The sequence below is a fragment of the Microchirus variegatus genome (genome assembly GCF_963457635.1).
Source record: "Microchirus variegatus genome assembly, chromosome: 16".
NCBI lineage: Eukaryota > Metazoa > Chordata > Actinopteri > Pleuronectiformes > Soleidae > Microchirus > Microchirus variegatus.
This window is the reverse complement of record NC_139817.1, coordinates 5,560,904-5,586,572: the sequence shown is the minus strand read 5'-3', so window position 1 is coordinate 5,586,572 and position 25,669 is coordinate 5,560,904. Positions and strand designations below refer to the sequence as shown.

Genomic DNA, 25,669 nt, shown 5'->3' with positions numbered 1-25,669 from the left:
GCAATCGCTGGGCATCTGTGGAGTGAAACCACATCTTGTGAATTTCATAATGTGGAGAGAAAAAAACAGAGATTAATAGAACTGCTTTTTGGTTAAAATTGAAATTTTTAACACCATGTCTAAACCACTGGAAACTCTCCATTGACTGCTTCTCATACAAGATTACTTTTCCTAAATAAAACGACTAACTCAAAAGACTCAAAGCACAGATGTAATAACACTGCCCCTTATCCTAACATACAGTTATATTGTGGTATTGATTTACTTTATTTAAATCAGTTTTGCTCATTATAAATGGACATAAATGCCATATAAACATATGAGACTGCTCTTTTTTTCTGTGTGTGACATTTTGTCTGGGGCCCAGTAACTTAAACAAGTTTTCGTGGAGGTCAGGTTAATGGACCATGTAATACATTATGTACACCTCTGATCACCTCTTTCATTGACTTTTTAGTCGTTTGTCCCCACTCAAAAATGAACTCTATAAGGAATAAGACCTGTTATCAGTCCCAAACTGAAATGAATCATATCTTAGATATGATAGATACCTTGATATATTAATTATATACACAGCAGTTACACTTTACTATATGTAGTAGTGATTTGGTGATGTGGAGATAATTCAGACAAGGCAAGTTAATTAACTCAAAGTTTTTTATATTTTAAATATAATACAAAGTACAATAGAATAAAAGCAAGACATTAAAATGACATTAACACATAAGGGCATTTTGCGAATAAAAGTCTGTTTAAAAAGGCAAGAACAAATGAAGATCATTGTTTGAGAATTTTAGGCAAAGCTGCAGTAAGCAATAATGTTTTAAGGAAGTTTGCTTCTGGGAAAACTAGGGATGGGTGCCCGCTCATAATTGAACCGATATGGTACCAGTTTGGTACCGGCACCAAACAGTACCTTATTTAGGTACTTTTAAAATGTTCTCCATGTTTTTATTAAGAAGATTTACGAACAGGAAATAAATAAATAATTAAACATAAATAAATGTTAGTGAGAACTAAATATAGAACATTTAGGACCAGGTGAACAACAACACGACCTCTCTCGTCCACAAGAAATGCTTCTTCTTTTTTTGCCTGCCCTTTGTCTCTTGTCACAAACAAGCGTTGTCACAATCAGCTGTGGACTGTGAGCTAACAGCCGTAAGTTAGCCACACGGCTAACACGTTCGACTATAATGCGACATGTCACGGTTCTCTCCGCGAATAAGCGGGCCAGCAAAAAAACGTTGATAGCATCAGCTACCAACGCTAGCAGTGCTAGTAGTTGCACTGCTAGTGTTTGGAGCTGGTGATAGCAGTCGTCACTTGATCAACATTCAATCCCAGGTTGACCAATGGACATGGGTTCTCTCCAAGTACTCAAGAAAAATGGCTGTTCAGTTGTTTGTTTCTGTATGTTGGCCCTGCGATGGATTGGCGACTAAAAGAACATATTGGAATTGGGCATCAAGACCTGCATTTTGAATGCAGCCTTACATTTAGCTGTTGACCCTGTGCATGCCCGAATTGCCTTGAATTGGACTGACAGAACATTACTGCCAGAAAAGAAACATGGACAATTCGATTTTAGCCACTCATCCAAGGGTTTACGCCCTAAAATGAATTATATGCTCATTTATGTTTATGGCATCCTGAAATATATCTGCTTAATGTGTCATTAGACACTATTTTCTGGTCTAGAACCTGAAAACATACCAACACATCTTGCATATCTTCAAAGATACAGCAATTTAAAGGTGATAAACTTGGACAAAATGCAACTTGAACTTGCTTGAAGGTAGAGTTGGAGATCCTGGAAAAATGGTCCAAGCAGTCTATATTTTGAATTTCCCTTTCTTCAGACTTCCCTCTGAAACTACGCCTGCATAACACAGGAACACGCAACAAACATGCCACTGTTCAAATGCAGCTCCGATGTTCACTTTTGTCTTGGATTGCTCTGCATCAGCCTTTTTCTTGACAGTAGCTTTCCCAAACCAACGCCTGATGTTGGCAACTTTTCGGCCATAATGTTGCTGCAACTGTCTCTTTGGATTTAGCAAGCGAGCATCAACTCTGGCGTGATAGCAATAATATGTTGATGTTCAAATTCAATTCAGTCCCCAGTGTCTGGCTGCCTTTGGCCCACGTTGCATTTTGGACATGCCTACCTTATGTGTACTAGTACGAATGCCCCAACGGTGGGCAATAGGTGCCCTTTTCAATTTTGCACCTGCCCTTGCAAATGTCTCTGCACGCCACTGCATCTCATCTGTTTTTTTTACTCTGGCCTTATGATGAGGTGGAATTTGCACATGTAAGATGAGGAAGGAAAGAGATATATGAGCTGTATGATGAAGACTTTGGATCAGAAAGCTGTCAGAGCTCTCTGCAGCATCTCCTCTCTCTGAACATGGAGGCTCTGGAGGAAGCTGAACTCTGCTTTCCCCACATCAACACCTCCTGCAGGAGGATGACGGGTCCTTACGTGGAGACCATGATCACTTACTCTGTGCTGTCCTGCATCACGATACTGACCGTGATCTTAAACCTGCTGGTCATCATCTCTATCTCACACTTCAAGTAGAGTCACAATTTCTCCACATGGTTCCAGCATATGATAACATTTTGGTCTCTCATGCAACCATGTTTGAAAAGTCCTTAACGATTTGCTCCTGCAGCTGAAAATGCACTAATCTGCTCCTGTATTTCTCACATTATTATAAATTGTTGGTTTTACATAGAACATCAGTGTTGATTCTCTCTGATTTCAGGCAGCTCCACACCACCACCAACCTCCTCCTCCTCTCTCTGGCTGTCGCTGACTTCCTCGTGGGTCTCCTGCAGATGCCACTTCTTCTCCTCCACAGCGAAGGCTGCTGGTTCTTGGGCGACGTCATGTGTGTCGTGCATTACTTTTTCGCTTTCCTTGTTGTCAGCGTTTCAGTTGGATGCATGGTGCTCATATCAGTCGACCGCTATATAGCAATTTGTAACCCCATGTTTTACACCACCAGAGTCACTCTGAGCAGAGTTAAACTCTCTGTTTGTCTGTGTTGGATATTTTCCGGTGTACATGGCAGTTGGATATTGAGGGATGTCTTAAAACAGCCTGACATGTATAACACCTGCTATGGAAATTGCGTAGTTGTGGTTGGTTTTGCTGAAGGACTTGTTGATCTTATTGCCACATTTTTAGGCCCCATTGTAATCATAGCAGTTCTGTATTTGAGAGTGTTCGTGGTGGCTGTGTCTCAGGCTCGGGCCATGCGCTCTCACGTCACTGTCGTCACAATGGAGCGCTCCCAGACTGTAAAAGCATGCAAATCTGAGATTAAAGCAGCCAGGACTCTTGGTATTGTAATGATAGTTTTTCTTCTCTGCTCATGTCCATATTATTGTTTTGCTGTTGCAGCTGAGACTAATTTGGTTGGGGCGTCATCTTCAGGCATTGAGCTTTGGTTCATCTACTTAAACTCGACCTTTAACCCTGTCATTTATGTCTTTTTCTACCCGTGGTTCAGAAAAACCATTAAACACATCTTTACTCTTCAGATTCTGCAGCCTGGCTCCCGTGAAGTGAGTGTGATGTAGAAGGAGAGAGAGACTGTGAAGAAAATATTAAATTCAAATGTGGTCTTTTGATGTGCCAAGTATTTTATCTTAACTGGACATAAAATGACCACAAAAAGTTCAGAAATGTCTTCCTTCAACAACACCACTGGAGTGTAGTCATTCAACAAAGTACATATTAAAATGATGAACGCATTATCGGCCATGTGTATGGACATACATTAGCAGCCACCAGCAAAGAAGTCAGAAAGCACAGGAGTAACAGACAATAAAAATACAACTGTTATATATTGTTAACTGTCCTTGGTTTTAACATAATTACAATATTTATATGTGTATATGGACATAAATATAAAGAAATCTGAACACATTTCTGTGCAGTGCTTTTTGAATTGAACCCATTTTGCTCATATACAGTACTGTGCAAAGGCCATTATTAACCATTGTATGTTGTTTAAGCAATATTTTAATGACCATACAGTATGACTATGTTTCTTCAAAACTAGAAAATACAGGAGACATGTATGTAGTTTAAAATGAGATACATTTTTAATAAAAAAAATATGATTAAAAGGAGTATTTAGTGTGACCTGACTTTACATCTCAACAATAACACAACCCTGATTCTGTATATCTGCTGTGAAAAAGGTCAGGTTTATTCAATACATGCTTGTGCTTTAGGGTGAAGTAAACATCAAAAATGCTTTACCACAAGCTACAACTAGGAACTAGGCTAACTATAGAAATGCAGATCGTCTTCCTAGATGGAATTCCTTGGGAATCCACATTATTGGAACCCTTCTGGATCGTCAGCAGGGATCTCAGGGTCTCAGGTGTTTCGCCCCTTAACCTGAACACCTCGCCTGAGTGGGGCAGCGAAGACTGACTAGCCTTCACCTGCAGAAGGGTTCCAACTGTGGGCTCTCTTTAGCCACATTTACATACACATGTTGTATAATTCTATGATCATCAATACATGAGACCAACTTTCTGCCACATCATTATAATATAAACATAAATGGGCATGGAGCCCTGACACTTTAAATGTCCATAACAGTTCATGGTTGATGGGGAAACCAGTTTTCTTTAGTAACACTTTTGCTTAATTGTGAGAAAAATTATGAATTTAAATGATGAGGTGGTATTTTTTTTAAAACCTGAACAAAATGACATACAGATAAGGAAAGCAAGGAAATACATGCCTGAACATGTTACTCTTATGACAGTCTCACAAAAGTTGTCCTTAGAGGAAATGAGGGCTGACATCATTAATGACTCTGTATACTTCAATAACACACCGACACTCTCTTGCATATCTTCAAAGAAACAGCACTTTAAAAGGTGACAAACTTTGACAAAACACAACTTGAACTTGCCAAAAGGTAGGATTGGAGATACTGGAAATTATTGACGCAGGCTACATTTTGAATAAAAAAAAAAACAAGACCCTTTTTTGGAGTTCACTCCAAAGCTACACCTGTAGAACACAGGAACACGCAACGAACACGCCACTGTTCAAATGCAGTACCAACGTTCACTCTGGTCTTGGATCGCTCTGCAGCAGCCTTTTTCTTAGCAGTAGCTTTCCGATAAACCATTTGTTTGCAATCAACACCTTTTGTTGGCAACTTTTCTGCAATAACGTTGCTGCAACTGTCTCGTTGGATTTAGCAAGCTTGCATAAGCTCTGGCATTGTCTTCTGAGCATGCGCGACTAGTGCACAAAGAAGGGTACGCTGATAGGGGGTTGGGGTAGATGGCAGTTTGATAGATGCATCACAATCCAATTAATTTGTTTGTGCCTTTCAATATGATTGGATGGTGTTTTTACAGGCCTGTCTGTTTCACAGCTGACTGACATTTTTCATCCATCCATCCATCTTCTACCACTTATCCGAGGCCGGGTCGTGGGGGTAGCAGCTTGAGCAGAGAAGCCCAGACTTCTCTCTCCCCGGCTACTTCGTCCAGCTCTTCCGGGGGAATACAGAGGCAGGCTAACCAAGAGACAGAGTCTCTCCAGTGAGTCCTTGGTCTTCCCTGGGGTATCCTGGCCCACCTCACCAGGGAGGCCTTCTTCAGCTTGCAGCATTCCTTACTGCCGGAATCCACCAACGGGTTTGGGGGTTGCCGCCACGACAGGCACCAACCACCTTACGGCCACAGCTCCGGTCAGCCACCTCAACAATGGTGAAACATGGCCCATATGGACTAAATGTCTCCCGCCTCCCTAGGGATGTGGTCGAAGTTCTGCCGGAAGTGGGAGTTGAAACTCTCTCTGACAGGGGACTCTGCCAGACATTCCCAGCAGACTCTCCCTACACGTTTAGGTCTGCCAGGCCTGACCGGCATCTTCCCCTGCCACTGGAGTTAACTCACTACCAGGTGCTGATCAGTTGACAGCTCTGCCCCTCTCTTCACCTATGTGTCCAAGACATACGTCTGCAGGTCTGATGAATTCGATCATTGACCTGCGGCCAAGGGTATCCTTGCGTCAAGTGCACATATGGAGACCCCTATGTTTGAACATGGTGTTGGTCATGGACAATCTGTGATGAGCACAGAAGTTCAATAACAGAGCACCACTCGGGTTCAGATCAGGGGGGCCATTCCTCCCAATCACACCCTTCCAGGTCTCACTGTCATTGCCCACATGAGCATTGAAGTCCCCAGCAAGGGCACTTTCTGGCACCCCCTCTAGGAACTCCAGAAAGGGTGGGTATTCTGAACAGTTTGAGGCATGGGCATAAACAACAGACGGAACCCATCCCCCCACCCAAAGGCGGAAGTAGGCTACCCTCTCGTCTACCGGGGTGATCCCCAATGTACAGGCCCCAAGCCGGGGGGGCAATAAGTATGCCCACACCCGCTCCGCGCCTCTCACCAGGGGCAACTCCAGAGTGGAAGAGAGTCCAGGTCCTCTCAAGGAGACTGGTTCCAGAGCCCGAGCTGTGTGTCCAGGTGAGCCTGACTATATCCAGTCGGAACCTCTCAATCTCACATACCAGCTCAGGCTCCTCCCCTGTCAGACAGGTGATGTTCCACGTCCCTAGTGCCAGCTTCTGCAGCCTAGGGTCAGACTGCCAAGGACCTTGCCTTCGGCTACCACCCAACTCGCATTGCACCCGACCTCCATGGCCCCTCCCACAGGTGGTGAGCCCATGTGAAGGGTGACCCACGTTACCTTTTCGGGCTGTGCCCGGCCGTGTCATAGATTTGATGTTGCACATTCAGGCGTACCAGGGGACTGTTTTTTTTTTACTCTAGCCTCATGATGAGGTGGAATTTGCATATCAAAGATGAGGGAGGAAAGAGATAAATGAACTGTATCATAAAGACGTTGGATCAGAAAGCTGTCAGAGCTCTCTGCAGCATCTCCTCTCACTCTGAACATGGAGGCTCTGGAGGAAGCTGAACTCTGCTTTCCCCACATCAACACCTCCTGCAGGAAGACGACAGGTCCTTACGTGGAGACCATGATCACTTACACTGTGCTGTCCTGCATCACGATACTCACCGTGATCTTGAACCTGCTGGTCATCATCTCTATCTCACACTTCAAGTAGAGTCACAATTTCTCCACATGGTTCCATTATAAGGTTAAATTTAGGTCTCACAATCAACCATATTTGACAAATCCTTAAAGATATACTCCTGCAGCTGTAAATACACTGCTCTTGTATGTTTCCAATTATTATAGATTGTTGGTTATACATAGAACATATGTGTTGTCAGTGTTGATTTTCTCTGATTTCAGGCAGCTCCACACCACCACCAACCTCCTCCTCCTCTCTCTGGCTGTCGCTGACTTCCTCGTGGGTTTCCTGCAGATGCCACTTCTTCTCCTCTACAGCCAAGGCTGCTGGTTCTTGGGCGATGTAATGTGTGTCGTGCATTATTGCCTTGCTGCCCTCGTTGTCTGCGTTTCAGTGGGAAGCATGGTGCTCATATCAGTCGACCGCTATATAGCAATTTGTAACCCCATGTTTTACACCACCAGAGTCACTCTGAGCAGAGTTAAACTCTGTGTTTGTCTGTGTTGGATATTTTCAGGTGTACATGGCAGTTGGGTATTCAGGGATGTCTTAAAACAGCCTGGCATGTATAACACCTGCTATGGAAATTGTGTAATTGTGGTCGGTTTCTCTGAAGGACTTGTTAGTGTTATTGGCACGTTTTTAGGCCCCATTGTAATCATATCAGTTCTGTATATGAGAGTGTTCGTGGTGGCTGTGTCTCAGGCTCGGGCCATGCGCTCTCACATCACAGTCGTCAAAGTGGAGCTTTCCCAGAATGTAAAAGCAATGAAATCTGAGATTAAAGCAGCCAGGACTCTCGGTATTGTATTGATAGTTTTTCTTCTCTGGTCATGTCCATATTATTGTTTTGCTCTTGCCGGTGAGAGTACCTTGGTCGGGGCTTCATCTATGGGCATTGTGAATTGGTTAATCTACTTAAACTCAACATTTAACCCAGTGATTTATGTCTTTTTCTACCCGTGGGTCAGAAAAACCATTAAACACATTTTTACTCTTCAGATTCTGCAGCCTGGCTCCCGTGAAGTGAGTGTGATGTAGAAGGAGAGAGACTGTGAAGGAAATATTAAATTAAAATGTGTTCTGTTGATGTGCCAAGTATTTTAGTTAACTGGACACAAAGATTTACAAAATGACCACAACACCACTGGAGCGTAGTAATTCAACAAAGTACATATTTAAGTATATGGACATAAATATAAAGAAATCTGAACACATTTCTGTGCAGTGCTTTTTGAATTGAACCCATTTTGTTCATATACAGTACTGTGCAAAGGCCATTATTAACCATTGTATGTTGTTTAAGCATTATTTTAATGACCATACAGTATAAATATGTTTCTTCAAAACTAGAAAATACAGGAGACATGTATGTAGTTTAAAATAAGTTACATGTTCATTAAAAAAAACATTATTAAAAGGAGTATTTAGTGTGACCTGCCTTTACATCTGAACAATAACACAACCCTATTTCTGCATATCTGCTGTGAAAAAGGTCAGGTTTATTCAATACATGCTTGTGCTTTACATACACATGTTGTATAATTCTATAATCATCAATACATGAGGCCAACTTTCAGCCACATCATCATAATCCAAATACCACTGACTGCAGAATTTAATACAACATAAATGGGCATGGAGCCCTGACACTTTAAATGTCCATAACAGTTCAAGGTTGATGGGGAAACCAGTTTTTTTTTAGCAACACTTTTGCTTAATGGTGAGAAAAAATATGGATTTAAATGATTAGGCAGTATTTTTTTGAACACCTGAACAAAATGAGGAAATCAAGGAAATAAAAGCCTGAACATGTTACTCTTATGACAGTGTCGCAAAAGGTGTCCTGAGAGGAAATTAGGCTGACATAATTTATGACCCTGTATACTTTAATAATATACCGACACTCTCTTGCATATCTTCAAAGAAGCGGCACTTTAAAAGGTGACAATCTCTGACAAAACGCAACTTGAACTTGCCAAAATGTAGGGCTGGAGATACTGGAAATTTTTTTCAAGCAGGCTACATATTGAATTCAAGAGTCCGAGGCCCTTTTTTCAACGTTCACTCCAAAGCTACACCTCCAGGGGACCGTACCTATGTTCCCCGGGTCCTATGTTCCCTGGTCACATACAAAGCGGGGAACATAGGAACTTTTAAAAAAAAAAAAGAAAAAAGGTCCTTTTGCCGGTCGTGAACAAACAGGGAAACTCCCTGTCTCACTCTCTAACACTTACCCTAACCCTAACCTTTACCCTTACCCTAACCCTAACCCTAACCCTTTACCCAGGAGCTCCACACCCAGGCTTCCAAAAAGTGGGGAACATAGGACCTTTTATGGGATAAACGGGGAACATAGGACCCGGGGCACATAGGACCCGGGGAACATAGGTACGACCCACACCTCCAGAGCACAGGAACGCGCAACGAACCGCCACTGTTCAAATGCAGCACCAAAGTTCACTCTGGTCTTGGATTGCTCTGCAGCAGCCTTTTTCTTGGCAGTAGCTTTCTCAAAAAACTTTTGTTTGCAATCAACGCCTTTTGTTGGCAACTTTTCTGCAACTGTCTCGTTGGATTAGGCAAGCTAGCATAAGCTCTGGTGTTGTCTTCTGAGTATGCGCCATTACTGCACAAAGAGGGATTCACTGATAAGGGGTTGGGGTAGATGGCAGTTTGATAGATGCATCACCAGCCAAGTCATTTTCTTTTGATATGATTGGATGGTGTTTTTACAGGCCTGTCCGTTCCACAGCTGACTGTCATGTTTCACTTTTGTGACAATGCATTAACTAATAGGTTACAATCATGGTTTGTAGAGGATTTTAAGCAAAGCAGTAAAAACGATGATTGATATTCAATTTCAATTCAGTTCCCAGTGTCAGGCTCTCTTTGGCCCCAGGTTGTGTTTTGGACATGCCTGCCTTTAGTGTACTAGTAACACCTGCCGCTACAGTGTGCAGTAGGTGCCCTTTTCATTTTTGCCCCTGCCCTTCCAAATGTCTGTCTGTTGAGTTTGCACATTCAAGCGTACCAGGGGACTGTTTTTTTCCTCTGGCCTTATGAAGAGGTGGACTTTGCATATGTAAGATGAGGAAGGAAAGAGATAAATGAACTGTATGATGAAGACACTGGATCAGAAAGCTGTCAGAGCTCTCGGCAGCATCTTCTCACTCTCTCTCTGAACATGGAGGCTCTGGAGGAAGCTGACCTCTGCTTTCCCCTCATCAACACCTCCTGCAGGAGGATGACGGGTCCTTATGTGGAGACCATGATCAGTTACACTGTGCTGTCCTGCATCACGATACTGACTGTGATCCTAAACCTGCTGGTCATCATCTCTATCTCACACTTCAAGTAGAGTCACAATTTCTCCACATGGTTCCAGCATATGATTGAATTTAGGTCTCTCATGCAAAAATGTTTAAAGATTTACTCCTGCAGCTATAAATGCACTTATCTGCTCTTGTAGTTCTCCTAGTATTATATATTGTTAAACAGAACATCAGTGTTGTCAGTGTTGATTTTCTCTGATTTCAGGCAGCTCCACACCACCACCAACCGCCTCCTCCTCTCTCTGGCTGTCGCTGACTTCCTTGTGGGTTTCCTGCAGATGCCACTTCTTCTCCTCCACAGCCAAGGCTGCTGGTTCTTGGGCGACGTCATGTGTGCCGTGCATTATTGCCTTGCTGGCCTCGTTATTGCCGTTTCAGTGGCAAGCATGGTGCTCATATCAGTCGACCGCTATATAGCGATTTGTAACCCCATGTTTTACACCACCAGAGTCACTGTTAGCAGAGTTAAACTCTGTGTTTGTCTGTGTTGGATATTTTCTGGCTTGCAAAGCAGTTGGGTATTTAGGAATGCCTTAAAACAGCCTGGCATGTATAACACCTGCTATGGAAGTTGTGTAGTTGTGGTCGGTTTTGCTGAAGGACTTGTTGTTCTTATTGGCACGTTTTTAGGCCCCATTATAATCATATCAGTTCTGTATTTGAGAGTGTTCATGGTGGCTGTGTCTCAGGCTCGGGCCATGCGCTCTCACATCACAGTTATCAAAGTGGAGCTTTCCCAGAATGTAAAAGCAATGAAATCTGAGATTAAAGCAGCCAGGACTCTCGGTATTGTATTGATAGTTTTTCTTCTCTGCTCATGTTCATATTATTATTTTGCTCTTGCAGGTGAGACTACCTGGGATGGGACATCATCTATAGGCGTTGTGAATTGGTTAATGTACTTAAACTCAACCTTTAACCCTGTGATTTATGTCTTTTTCTACCCTTGGGTCAGAAAAACCATTAAACACATTTTTACTCTTCAGATTCTGCAGCCTGGCTCCCGTGAAGTGAGTGTGATGTAGAAGGAGAGAGAGACTGTGAAGAAAATATTAAATTCAAATGTGTTCTGTTGATGTGCCAAGTATTTTATGTCAACTGGACACAAAGATTTACACAATTACCACAAAAGGTTTAGAAATTTCTTAAAAACAACACCACTGGAGTGTAATAATTCCACAAAGTACATAAGTGATGACAAATTAAAATGATTAAATGCTTTATCGGGCATGTGTATGGACATACATTGCTTTCAGCAAAGAAGTCTGAAAGCACAGGAGTAACAGACAATAAAAATGAAGCTGTTATATAATTGTTAACTGTCCTTGATTCTAACATATTACAATACTTATATGTGTATATGGACATATATATAAAGAAATCTGAACACATTTCTGTGCATTGCTTTTTTCAATTTGAACCCATTTTGCTCATATACAGTACTGTGCAAACGCCATTATTAACCATTGTATGTTGTTTTAGCAATATTTTAATGACCATACAGTATGAATATGTCTCAAGAAAACTAGAAATTACAGGAGACATGTATGTAGTTTAAAAAAAACACAATTTTCAATAAAAATATGATTAAAAGGAGTATTTAGTGTGACCTGCCTTTACATCTGAACAATAACACAACCCTGATTCTGTATATCTGCTGTGAAAAAGGTCAGGTTTAGTCAGTACATGCTTGTGCTTTACATACACATGTTGTATAATTCTATAATCATCAATACATGAGACCAACTTTCAGCCACATCATTATAATCAAAAAACCACTGCAGAATTTAGAACAACATAAATGGGCATGGAGCCCTGACACTTTAAATGTCCATAACAGTTCAAGGTTGATGGGGAAACCAGTTTTCTTCAGTAACACTTTTGCTTAATTGTGAGAAAAAATATGGATTTAAATGATTAGGCAGTATTTTTTTGAACACTTGAACAAAATGACATACAGATAAGGAAAGCAAGGAAATAAATGCCTGAACAAGTTACTCTTATGACAGTGTCGTAAAAGGTGTCCTAAGAAGAAATGAGGGCTGACATAATTTATGACCCTGTATACTTTAATAACATACCGACACTCTCTTGCATATCTTCAAAGGAACAGCACTTTAAAAGGTGACAAACGTTGACAAAACGCAACTTGAACTTTCTTAAAGGTAGGGCTGGAGATACTGGATAAAATGTTCAAGCAGGCTACATTTTGAATTCAAGAGTCCGAGGCCCTTTTTTCAGCGTTCACTCCAAAGCTACACCTCCAGGGGACCGTATCAATGTTCCCGGGTCCTATGTTCCCCGCTTTGTATGTGACCGGGGAACATAGGACCTTTTTTCTAAAAAAAAAAAGAAAGGTCCTGTTGCCGGTCGTGAACAGACAGGGAAACTCCCTCTCGCATTCTCTCTCTCTAACCCCAACCCTAACCCTAACCCTTACCCTAAAAAAAAGGTCCTGTGGCCGGTCGTCGTGAACAACCGGGAAACTCCCTCTCTCATTCTCTCTCTCTAACCCCAACACCAACCCTAACCCTAACCCTCTAACCCCAACACCAACCCTAACCCTAACCCTAAAAAAAGGTCCTGTGGCCGGTCGTGAACAAACCGGGAAACTCCCTCTCTCATTCTCTCTCTCTAATCCCAACCCCAAACCTCAACCCCAACCCTAACACTAACTCTTTCCCTAACCCTAACCCTAACCCTAACCCCAACCCTTACCCTTACCCTAACCATAACCCTAACCCTAACCCTAACCCTAACCCTTTACCCTGGAGCTCCACACCCAGGCTTCCACAAAGTGGGGAACATAAGACCTTTTTTGGGAAAAATGGGGAACATAGGATCCGGGGAACATAGGTATGTCCCCCACCTCCAGAGCACAGAAACGCTCAACGAACACGCCACTGTTCAAATGCAGCACCAACGTTCAACTCTGGTCTTGGATCGCTCTGCAGCAGCCTTTTTCTTGGCAGTAGCTTTCCTAAAAAACATTTGTTTCCAATGAACGCCTGTTGTTGGCAACTTTTCTGCCATAACGTTGCTGCAACTGTCTCGTTGGATTTAGCAAGCAAGCATAAGCTCTGGCGTTGTCTTCTGAGTATGCACCATTAGTGCACAAAGAGGGGTTCACTGATAAGGGGTTGGGGTAGATGGCAGTTTGATAGATGCATCACCATCCAAATTCAGTTTCTTTTGATATGATTGGATGGTGTTTTTACAGGCCTGTCTGTTCAACACCTGATGGTCATGTTTCATTTTTGTGACAATGCATTCATTAATAGGTTACAATCATGGTTTGTAGAGGATTTTAAGCAAACCAGTAAAAACGATGATTGATGTTCAATTTCAATTAAGTTCCCAGTGTCAGGCTCTCTTTGGCCCCAGGTTGTGTTTTGGACATGCCTGCCTTTAGCGTACTAGTAACACCTGCCGCTACAGTGTGCAGTAGGTGCCCTTTTCATTTTTGCCCCTGCCCTTCCAAATGTCTGTCTGTTGAGTTTGCACATTCAAGCGTACCAGGGGACTGTTTTTTTCCTCTGGCCTTATGAAGAGGTGGACTTTGCATATGTAAGATGAGGAAGGAAAGAGATAAATGAACTGTATGATGAAGACACTGGATCAGAAAGCTGTCAGAGCTCTCGGCAGCATCTTCTCACTCTCTCTCTGAACATGGAGGCTCTGGAGGAAGCTGAACTCTGCTTTCCCCTCATCAACACCTCCTGCAGGAGGATGACGGGTCCTTATGTGGAGACCATGATCAGTTACACTGTGCTGTCCTGCATCACGATACTGACTGTGATCCTAAACCTGCTGGTCATCATCTCTATCTCACACTTCAAGTAGAGTCACAATTTCTCCACATGGTTCCAGCATATGATTGAATTTAGGTCTCTCATGCAAAAATGTTTGAAGATTTACTCCTGCAGCTATAAATGCACTTATCTGCTCTTGTAGTTCTCCTAGTATTATATATTGTTGGTTAAACAGAACATCAGTGTTGTCAGTGTTGATTTTCTCTGATTTCAGGCAGCTCCACACCACCACCAACCGCCTCCTCCTCTCTCTGGCTGTCGCTGACTTCCTCGTGGGTCTCCTGCAGATGCCACTTCTTCTCCTCCACAGCCAAGGCTGCTGGTTCTTGGGCGACGTCATGTGTGCCGTGCATTATTGCCTTGCTGGCCTCGTTATTGCCGTTTCAGTGGCAAGCATGGTGCTCATATCAGTCGACCGCTATATAGCGATTTGTAACCCCATGTTTTACACCACCAGAGTCACTGTTAGCAGAGTTAAACTCTGTGTTTGTCTGTGTTGGATATTTTCAGGCTTACAAAGCAGTTGGGTATTTAGGAATGCCTTAAAACAGCCTGGCATGTATAACACCTGCTATGGAAGTTGTGTAGTTGTGGTCGGTTTTGCTGAAGGACTTGTTGTTCTTATTGGCACGTTTTTAGGCCCCATTATAATTATATCAGTTCTGTATTTCAGAGTGTTCATGGTGGCTGTGTCTCAGGCTCGGGCCATGCGCTCTCACATCACAGTTATCAAAGTGGAGCTTTCCCAGAATGTAAAAGCAATGAAATCTGAGATTAAAGCAGCCAGGACTCTGGGTATTGTATTGATAGTTTTTCTTCTCTGCTCATGTTCATATTATTATTTTGCTCTTGCAGGTGAGACTACCTGGGATGGGACATCATCTATAGGCGTTGTGAATTGGTTAATGTACTTAAACTCGACCTTTAACCCTGTGATTTATGTCTTTTTCTACCCTTGGGTCAGAAAAACCATTAAATACATTTTTACTCTTCAGATTCTGCAGCCTGGCTCCCGTGAAGTGAGTGTGATGTAGAAGGAGAGAGAGACTGTGAAGAAAATATTAAATTCAAATGTGTTCTGTTGATGTGCCAAGTATTTTATGTCAACTGGACACAAAGATTTACACAATTACCACAAAAGGTTTAGAAATTTCTTAAAAACAACACCACTGGAGTGTAATAATTCCACAAAGTACATAAGTGATGACAAATTAAAATGATTAAATGCTTTATCGGGCATGTGTATGGACATACATTGCTTTCAGCAAAGAAGTCTGAAAGCACAGGAGTAACAGACAATAAAAATGAAACTGTTATATATTGTTAACTGTCCTTGATTCTAACATATTACAATACTTATATGTGTATATGGACATATATATAAAGAAATCTGAACACATTTCTGTGCATTGCTTTATTCAATTTGAACCCATTTTGCTCATATACAGTACTGTGCAAACGCCATTATTAACCATTGTATGTTGTTTTAGCAATATTTTAATGACCATACAGTATGAATATGTCTCAAGAAAACTAGAAAATACAGGAGACATGTATGTAGTTTAAAAAAAACACAATTTTCAATAAAAATATGATTAAAAGGAGTATTTAGTGTGACCTGCCTTTACATCTGAACAATAACACAACCCTGATTCTGTATATCTGCTGTGAAAAAGGTCAGGTTTAGTCAGTACATGCTTGTGCTTTACATACACATGTTGTATAATTCTATAATCATCAATACATGAGACCAACTTTCAGCCACATCATTATAATCAAAAAACCACTGCAGAATTTAGTACAACATAAATGGGCATGGAGCCCTGACACTTTAAATGTCCATAACAGTTCAAGGTTGATGGGGAAACCAGTTTTCTTTAGTAACACTTTTGCTTAATTGTGAGAAAATTTATGAATTTAAATGATGAGGCAGTATTTTTCTGAACACCTGAACAAAATGACATACAGATAAGGAAAGCAAGGAAATAAATGCTTGAACATGTTACTCTTATGACAGTGTCGCAAAAGGTGTCCTTAGAGGAAATGAGGGCTGACATAATTTATGACCCTGTATACTTTAATAACATACCGACACTCTCTTGCATATCTTCAAAGGAACAGCACTTTAAAAGGTGACACACGTTGACAAAACGCAACTTGAACTTTCTTAAAGGTAGGGCTGGAGATACTGGATAAAATGTTCAAGCAGGCTACATTTTGAATTCAAGAGTCCGAGGCCCTTTTTTCAGCGTTCACTCAAAAGCTACACCTCCAGGGGAGCGTATCTATGTTCCCCGGGTCCTATGTTCCCCGCTTTGTATGTGACCGGGGAACATAGGACCTTTTTAAAAAAAAAAAAAAAAAAGAGGTCCTGTTGCTGGTCTTGAACAAACAGGGAAACTCCCTCTCGCATTCTCTCTCTCTAACCCCAACCCTAACCAAAACCCTTACCCTAACCCTAACCCTAACCCTAACCCTAACCCTTACCCTTACCCTAAAAAAAAGGTCCTGTGGCTGGTCGTGAACAAACCGGGAAACTCCCTCTCTCATTCTCTCTCTCTAATCTTAACCCCAACCCTAACCCTTACCCTAACCCTAACCCTTTCCCTAACCCTAACCCTTTACCCTGGAGCTCCACACCCAGGCTTCCACAAAGTGGGGAACATAGGACCTTTTTTGGGAAAAATGGGGAACATAGGACCTGGGGATCATAGGTATGTCCCCCACCTCCAGAGCACAGAAACGCTCAACGAACACGCCACTGTTCAAATGCAGCACCAACGTTCACTCTGGTCTTGGATCGCTCTGCAGCAGCCTTTTTCTTAGCAGTAGCTTTCCTAAAAAAACATTTGTTTGCAATGAATGCCTGTTGTTGGCAACTTTTCTGCCATAACGTTGCTGCAACTGTCTCGTTGGATTTAGCAAGCAAGCATAAGCTCTGGTGTTGTCTTCTGAGTATGCACCATTAGTGCACAAAGAGGGGTTCACTGATAAGGGGTTGGGGTAGATGGCAGTTTGATAGATGCATCACCATCCAAATTCAGTTTCTTTTGATATGAATGGCTGGTGTTTTTACAGGCCTGTCTGTTCAACACCTGATGGTCATGTTTAATTTTTGTGACAATGCATTAATTAATAGGTTACAATCATGGTTTGTAGAAGATTTTAAGCAAAGCAGAAAAAACGATGATTGATGTTCAATTTCAATTCAGTTCTCAGTGTCGGGCTCTCTTTGTCCCCAGGTTGCATTTTGGACATGCCTGCCTTTAGTGTACTGGTAACACCTGCCGCTACAGTGTGCAGTAGGTGCGGGTTAGGGTTAGGGCCGGGAAGAGGTCCCACAAGGGGATCCTCGAGCACTGACCGGGCCAACCCTGACCTGCCAAGTCGAATCCCCCTCCTCCCCCATCCTTTCGAGTAATCATAGGGCTCAAACAAATACGGCTGGATTCTGTTTCCAGTCACCATGACTGTGTTGTTGCTATACATTGCTCAAAACGAAGGAGCTGTCAATCAGAGCGTTATCTGCCACAGCCAAAGGCGTAACAGGGGACTGTTTTTTTCCTCTGGCCTTATGAAGAGGTGGACTTTGCATATGTAAGATGAAAAAGGAAAGAGATAAATGAACTGTATGATGAAGACATTGGATCAGAAAGCTGTCAGAGCTCTCTGCAGCATCTTCTCTCTCTCTCTCTCTGAACATGGATGCTCTGGAGGAAGCTGAACTCTGCTTTCCCCACATCAACACCTCCTGCAGGAAGATTATGGGTCCAACTGTGGAGACCATGATCAGTTACACTGTGCTGTCCTGCATCACGATACTGACCGTGATCCTAAACCTGCTAGTCATCATCTCTATCGCACACTTCAAGTAGAGTCACAATTTCTCCACATGGTTCCAGCATATGATTGAATTTAGGTCTCTCATGCAAAAATCTTTGAATATTTGCCACTGCAGCTATAAATGCACTTATCTGCTCTTGTATTTCTCCCAGTGTTATATATTGTTAGTTTTTCCTAGAACATCAGTGTTGTCAGTGTTGATTTTCTCTGATTTCAGGCAGCTCCACACCACCACCAACCGCCTCCTCCTCTCTCTGGCTGTCGCTGACTTCCTTGTGGGTTTCCTGCAGATGCCACTTCTTCTCCTCCAGAGCCAAGGCTGCTGGTTCTTGGGCGACGTCATGTGTGTTGTGCATTATTGCCTTGCTGGCCTCCTTATGGCCGTTTCAGTGGGAAGCATGGTGCTCATATCAGTCGACCGCTATATAGCAATTTGTAACCCCATGTTTTACACCACCAGAGTCACTCTGAGTAGAGTTAAACTCTGTGTTTTTCTGTGTTGGATATTTTCCGGCTTACAAAGCAGTTGGGTATTTAGGAATGTCATAAAACAGCCTGGCATATACAACACCTGCTATGGAAATTGTGTAGTTGTGATCGGTTTTGCTGAAGGACTTGTTGTTCTTATTGGCACGTTTTTAGGCCCCATTGTAATCATATCAGTTCTGTATTTGAGAGTGTTCGTGGTGGCTGTGTCTCAGGCTCGGGCCATGCGCTCTCACGTCACAGTCGTCAAAGTGGAGCTTTCCCAGAATGTAAAAGCAATGAAATCTGAGATTAAAGCAGCCAGGACTCTGGGTATTGTATTGATAGTTTTTCTTCTCTGCTCATGTTCATATTATTATTTTGCTCTTGCAGGTGAGAGTACCTGGGATGGTACATCATCTATAGGCATTGTGAATTGGTTAATGTACATAAACTCTTCTTTTAACCCTGTGATTTATGTCTTTTTCTACCCGTGGGTCAGAAAAACCATTAAATACATTTTTACTCTTCAGATTCTGCAGCCTGGCTCCCGTGAAGTGAGTGTGATGTAGAAGGAGAGAGAGACTGTGAAGAAAATATTACATTAAATTGTGTGAAAGCCTTCTGTTGATTGTGTCAAGCATTTCTGTTTAATGGAAGTAAAGTTCTATATGTTTTAATCCTGTGAATTTAAGAAAAACAAAAAGGGTGACACAAACTTAGATAAATTCTACCTAAAATCAAAGCAAATGGCACTGATGCCACCAGTAGTTCAGTGTAGTATTAATTACAAAGTAAATGAGTGATGAGCAATCAGACGAATAATTGTGAATTAAAATGATTATTAAATGCTTTATAGGGGATGTGTACCGACATACATTAGCAGCCTTAACACTATAAGAATAAAAACAAAATAATGAATGACAATAGAGCCAAAGAAGTCTGATAGCACAGGAGTAACATATAACAAAAAATAAAACTGTTATATATTGTTAACTGTCCTTAATTCTGACATATTACATAGTTATATTACAGTATTTATACTTGTGTGTATGGATATATATTAAGAAATCTGAACACTTTTCTGTGCATTGCTTTTTGGAAATGAACCCATTGTACTCATGTACAGTACTGTGCAAAAACCATAGGCCACAGTTATTTGTTGTTTTAGCAACGCTTTAATGACCATACAGTATAATTATGTCTCTATCACATTTTTGGAACACATTCAGACATCAAGAAAATACAGGAACCATGTATGTAGTTCAAAAAGGATTAAAAAGTTGAGTATTTAAATGATCTTTAATACATGAGACCAACTTTCAATCACATCATTATCATCCAAATGCCACTGACTACAGAATTTGTACAACAAGTACGACACAAATTGGCATGGAGCCCTGAGTCTTTAAATGTCCATAACAGCTCATGGTTGACACTAATTACTAGGAAGCGGCGAGGTCCGGGTGGGGGTTCGCTGTAAAGCAGACGGCCGGAGCCGCCTGCCACCCTCGCCCCGAGCCTTTCCAAGCCAACCTAGAGCCGGTCGCGCCGCACCATCGCTGGAGGAAGTGTGCCCGGCGGGGGCCGGCCAATGGCCGGGAAGAGGTCCCACGAGGGGATCCTCGAGCACTGACCGGGCCGACCCTGACCTGCCAAGTCGAATCCCCCTCCTCCCCCATCCTTCGAGTCATCATAGGGCTCAAACAAATACGGCTGGATTCTGTTTCCAGTCACCATGACTGTGTTGTTGCTATACATTGCTCAAAACGAAGGAGCTGTCAATCGGAGCGTTATCTGCCACGGCTAAAGGCGTAACAGGGGACTGTTTTTTTTCCTCTGGCCTTATGATGAGGTGGAATTTGCATATGTAAGATGAGGAAGGAAAGAGATAAATGAACTGTATGATGAAGATGTTAGATCAGAAAGCTGTCAGAGCTCTCTGCAGCATCTCCTCTCTCTCTCTCTGAACATGGAGGCTCTGGAGGAAGCTGAACTCTGCTTTCCCCACATCAACACCTCCTGCAGGAGGATGACGGGACCTTACGTGGAGACCATGATCAGTTACACTGTGCTGTCCTGCATCACGATACTGACCGTGATCCTAAACCTGCTGGTCATCATCTCTATCTCACACTTCAAGTAGAGTCACTATTTCTCCACATGGTTCCAGCATATGATTGAATTTAGGTCTCTCATGCAACCATGTTTGAAAAATATTTTGCTCCTGCAGCTGTAAATGCACTTATCTGCTCTTGTATTTCTCCTAGTATTATATATTGTTGGTTATACATAGAACATCTGTGTTGTCAGTGGTGATTTTCTCTGATTTCAGGCAGCTCCACACCACCACCAACCTCCTCCTCCTCTCTCTGGCCGTCGCTGACTTCCTCGTGGGTCTCCTGCAGATGCCACTTCTTCTCCTCCACGGCCAAGGATGCTGGTTCTTGGGTGACGTCATGTGTGTTGTGCATTATTTCTTCGCTGGCCTTGTTCTCTGCGTTTCAGTGGGAAGCATGGTGCTCATCTCAGTCGACCGCTATATAGCAATTTGTAACCCCATGTTTTACACCACCAGAGTCACTCTGAACAGAGTTAAACTCTGTGTTTGTCTGTGTTGGATATTTTCCGGTGTACAAAGCAGTTGGATGTTCAGGGATGCCTTAAAACAGCCTGGCATGTATCACACCTGCTATGGAAATTGTGTAGTTGTAGTCGGTTTCGCTGAAGGACTTGTTAGTCTTATTTCCATGTTTTTAGGCCCTGTTGTAATCATAGCAGTTCTTTATTTGAGAGTGTTCGTGGTGGCTGTGTCTCAGGCTCGGGCCATGCGCTCTCACGTCACAGTCGTCAAAGTTGAGCTTTCCCAGAATGCAAAAGCAATGAAATCTGAGATTAAAGCAGCCGGGACTCTGGGTATTGTATTGATAGTTTTTCTTCTCTGGTCATGTCCATTTTATTGTATTGCTCTTGCAGGTGAGACTACCATGCTTGGGGCGTCATCTATGGGCATTGTGAATTGGTTACTCTACTTAAACTCGACCTTTAACCCTGTGATTTATGTATTTTTCTATCCGTGGGTCAGAAAAACCATTACACACATTTTCACTCTTCAGATTCTGCAGCCTGGCTCCCGTGAAGTGAGTGTGATGTAGAAGGAGAGAAAGACTGTGAAGAAAATATTAAATTCGTACGTGTGAAACCCTTCTGTAGATTGTGTCAAGCATATTCTGTTTAATGGATTCAAAGATCTGTGTGTTTCAATCCTGTTCATTTGATGTCACCAGTAGTTCAGTTGAGTGCAGTAATTACAAAAAGAGTGATGAGCAATATCACAAACAATTATGAATTAAAATGATTATTAAATGCTTTAATGAGGGGATGTGCATGGACATACATTAGCAGCCAAAACACTACAAGAATAAAAAACTATGAATTGCAATAGAGCCAAAGAAGTCTGAAAGCACAGGGGTAACATAATAAAAATAAAACATCAACGTTTCGCTCTCACACCTTTTTTCAATTGTCTAATTCATTGTTTTTCCCTTTCTTTAACTCCTTGATTGGTGTATAGATTGTTGGCAGTCTCTGTCCAAACGCATGAGGTCATTGTGCGTAGGTGCAAAAAGCCATGTACCTAGAAGGGGAGCTAACGTACTCAAAAGGTTTCTCCCTGCACAAAGCCTTTGCCGTGCACCTGCAATCTTCAAATCCTCACTACATATTGAGAGGCCTTTAATTGTGTCATTTTTATCTGAGGCTGATAATGCACTTTTTTTCTTTATCTTGGCTTGGTTATGATTTTTACCCATCTGTCCGTACATCATATAAACTTAATAGACACCTTAAAATGCTTGGTTTTAATGAAGCATTTCAATATGACGATTCTCAAAAATACAAACTTTTCTGTCTCATGAAGAGTTTTTCCACAGTTCCCATCAGCTGGTTTCACAGAGTTCAAAAAACACAGGAGCCGGTTTTAATTCGGCCTTGGATGTTTTCAGAAATCATGAAGCTCCTGCGGCTCCTTTGTAACTGCTTTTAATAGACTCTTATTTGTTAAACATGCCAATATCAAACTATTATCAACCTCTTATTTTGTTAGATACGTTGATTCGGTTAAACACGACGACTTTGGTTAATTACGCAAATACAGAGACAGTTCCGTAACGACCTTCGCCTCAACACGAGATTGCAAGAACGATCTGACGCTGGTGAACGGGCGACTCGGGCTTAAGAAGCCTCCTGATTGCTGATCAGGAGCAGGTGGGGAGGAGCGGCCGCAGGTGGAGTCGATCACCAGCGTCGTCAGCGAAAGTAGGTCAACCACGGCTCCTGCAGAGAGAGAGCAGAACAGACAAAAACCCACACACACCAAAATAATAGGCATAGGGGTGAGGGAAAGTGTGATTGTGACAAAAGTAGCCCTATTTGACTTCATTTTGGGAAATACCAATTTGACTTCCTTTAAGGGCTACTTTGAAGGAGAAAATTAATTTCGTCAGGAATACTGGAACAACTGTTCAAGCAAGCTAGCAATAATATGTTGATGTTCAATTTCAATTCAGTCCCCAGTGTCGGGCTGCCTTTGGCCCCAGGTTGCATTTTGGACATGCCTGCCTTAAGTGTACTAGTAATGCTTTCCCCAACTGTTGTTATTTTAGAATGGAGGTTGCCCAATCAGGCGTACCAGGGGACTGTTTTTTTTACTCTGGCCTTATGATAGATAATTAACTTTGTGATGATGACTTTGGATCAGAAAGCTGTCAGAGCTCTCTGCAGCATCTCCTCTCTCTGAACATGGAGGCTCTGGAGGAAGCTGAACTCTGCTTTCCCCACATCAACACCTCCTGCAGGAGGATGACGGGTCCTTACGTGGAGACCATGATCACTTACACTGTGCTGTCCTGCATCACGATACTCACCGTGATCTTGAACCTGCTGGTCATCATCTCTATCTCACACTTCAAGTAGAGTCACAATTTCTCCACATGGTTCCAGCATATGAGTAAATTTAGGTCTCTCATGCAAGCATGTTTAAAACATCCTTAAATATTTGTTACTTCAGCTGCAAATGCACTTATCTGCTCTTGTATTTCTCCTAGTATTATATATTGTTGGTTATACATAGAACATCTGTGTTGTCACTGTTGATTTTCTCTGATTTCAGGCAGCTCCACACCACCACCAACCTCCTCCTCCTCTCTCTGGCTGTCGCTGACTTCCTCGTGGGTCTCCTGCAGATGCCACTTCTTCTCCTCCAGAGCCAAGGCTGCTGGTTCTTGGGCGACATCATGTGTGCTTTGCATTATTTCCTTGCTATCATTGTTGTCTGCGTTTCAGTGGGAAGCATGGTGCTCATATCAGTCGACCGCTATATAGCAATTTGTAACCCCATGTTTTACACCACCAGAGTCACTCTGAGCAGAGTTAAACTCTGTGTTTGTCTGTGTTGGATATTTTCCAGTGTACATAGCGGTTGGATGTTGAGGGATGTCTTAAAACAGCCTGACATGTATCACACCTGCTATGGAAGTTGTGTAGTTATGGTTGGTTTCGCTGAAGGACTTGTTGGTCTTATTGCCACATTTTTAGGCCCCATTGTAATCATAGCAATTCTGTATATGAGAGTATTTGTGGTGGCTGTGTCTCAGGCTCGGGCCATGCGCTCTCACGTCACAGTCGTCAAAGTGGAGCTTTCCCAGAATGTAAAAGCAATGAAATCTGAGATTAAAGCAGCCAGGACTCTCGGTATTGTGTTGATAGTTTTTCTTCTCTGGTCATGTCCATATTATTGTTTTGCTCTTGCAGGTGAGGCTACCTTGGTCGGGGCGTCATCTATGGCCGCTGTGAATTGGTTAATCTACTTAAACTCGACCTTTAACCCTGTGATTTATGTCTTTTTCTACCCGTGGGTCAGAAAAACCATCAAATACATTCTTACTCTTCAAATTCTGCAGCCTGGTTCCCGTGAAGTGAGTGTGATGTAGAAGAAAAGAGAGACTGTGAAGGAAATGTCCATTAATAATTGGGGAGGTCCCATCTCCCATTTGTTGTGCAATACTGTTTCACCACACCAGGTGCCACGCTGCAGTATTGGCTATTTTCCCTGTCAGATGTGGGCTTGTGTGGGCCCTTTTCCACAGCGTCATTTGGAAAGCAATTCATTAAAACATTAAAAATACAATAATACAATACAAAAAAAACCATGTTTTTCAATGACACTGTAACATGTTTAAAGTAGGGCTGAATGATCATGGCAAAAATATTAGTCACAATTTTTGACTGATATTGAAATCATGATTAATAGACATGATATTCATTGATTTCAAAACTTGAGTATTTCAACTTTAAATATAATTTAAAAGAACAGCCAGAAATACATTAGTAACCATGTTTTCAATCGCTCACTCCTCATATTATTGATGCGCACACGTCACACGCTTGCTGCAGCTGCACGTAACACGGGTGCATTCAAGGTGTTTTTCTAGCATAGGAATTTACATACACGCGGCACCGTGCAGCGCATTAATCATTTTTTCTTCGACTATAATGTTTTTATGATCGTGAGAAGCCAAAATTGAAATCATGAATACATTTCAATTAATCGTCCAACCCTAGTTTAGACCCCCCTCAAATTTTGCCTTTGAGGCTTTCAGGGGGTCTCGAGTGTTATTCAGGGGGGTCTAGCCCCCCCCAGACCCCCCTGAATTGTTGCACAGTAAGTGAGACTGAAGAAAAATTAAAATGTGTGAAAGCCCTCTGTTGATTGTGTCTAGCATTTCTGTTTAATGGATCCAAAGATCTTTATGTGTTTCAATCCTGTGAATTTTAGATTTAAGAAAATGGCCTTAAAATGTAAGTAAATTCTACCTAAAATCAAAGCCACTGGCACTGATGTCACCAGTAGTTCAGTGGAGTAGTAATTACACAAAGTACACGAGTGATGAGCAATAACAGATTATTATGAATTAAAATGATTATTAAATGCTTTATAGGGGATGTGTATGGACAAACATTAGCAGCCTAAACACTGCAAGAATAAAACAGATAAATTGCATTAGAGCGACAAGCAAAGAAGACTGAAAGCACAGAAGTAACATACAAT

The 25,669-nt window shown here is 42.1% G+C and overlaps 4 protein-coding genes across 4 annotated transcripts; all 4 read left to right on the top strand.

The window, feature by feature from the left end:
• Window positions 1-2,413: 2,413 nt before the first annotated feature.
• LOC310938409 (trace amine-associated receptor 13c-like) lies at window positions 2,414-3,594 on the top strand (the record flags this gene model as incomplete). The annotated part of the gene is made up of 2 exons (XM_083902902.1): window positions 2,414-2,583; window positions 2,775-3,594. The coding sequence occupies 2 exons, from the start codon at window positions 2,414-2,416 to the stop codon at window positions 3,592-3,594; spliced, it is 990 nt and encodes a 329-aa protein (XP_083759028.1).
• Window positions 3,595-6,962: 3,368 nt separating this feature from the next.
• On the top strand, window positions 6,963-10,467 carry LOC310938408 (trace amine-associated receptor 8a-like; the record flags this gene model as incomplete). Its single annotated transcript, XM_083902901.1, has 3 exons — window positions 6,963-7,132; window positions 7,328-7,865; window positions 10,300-10,467. The coding sequence occupies 3 exons, from the start codon at window positions 6,963-6,965 to the stop codon at window positions 10,465-10,467; spliced, it is 876 nt and encodes a 291-aa protein (XP_083759027.1).
• Window positions 10,468-17,954: 7,487 nt separating this feature from the next.
• Window positions 17,955-24,414, top strand: LOC310938407 (trace amine-associated receptor 9-like; the record flags this gene model as incomplete). Its single annotated transcript, XM_083902900.1, has 3 exons — window positions 17,955-18,124; window positions 23,732-24,269; window positions 24,373-24,414. The coding sequence occupies 3 exons, from the start codon at window positions 17,955-17,957 to the stop codon at window positions 24,412-24,414; spliced, it is 750 nt and encodes a 249-aa protein (XP_083759026.1).
• LOC310938315 (trace amine-associated receptor 8a-like) lies at window positions 20,534-23,535 on the top strand (the record flags this gene model as incomplete). Its single annotated transcript, XM_083902808.1, has 4 exons — window positions 20,534-20,703; window positions 20,897-21,477; window positions 22,822-22,878; window positions 23,321-23,535. The coding sequence occupies 4 exons, from the start codon at window positions 20,534-20,536 to the stop codon at window positions 23,533-23,535; spliced, it is 1,023 nt and encodes a 340-aa protein (XP_083758934.1).
• Window positions 24,415-25,669: the final 1,255 nt, after the last annotated feature.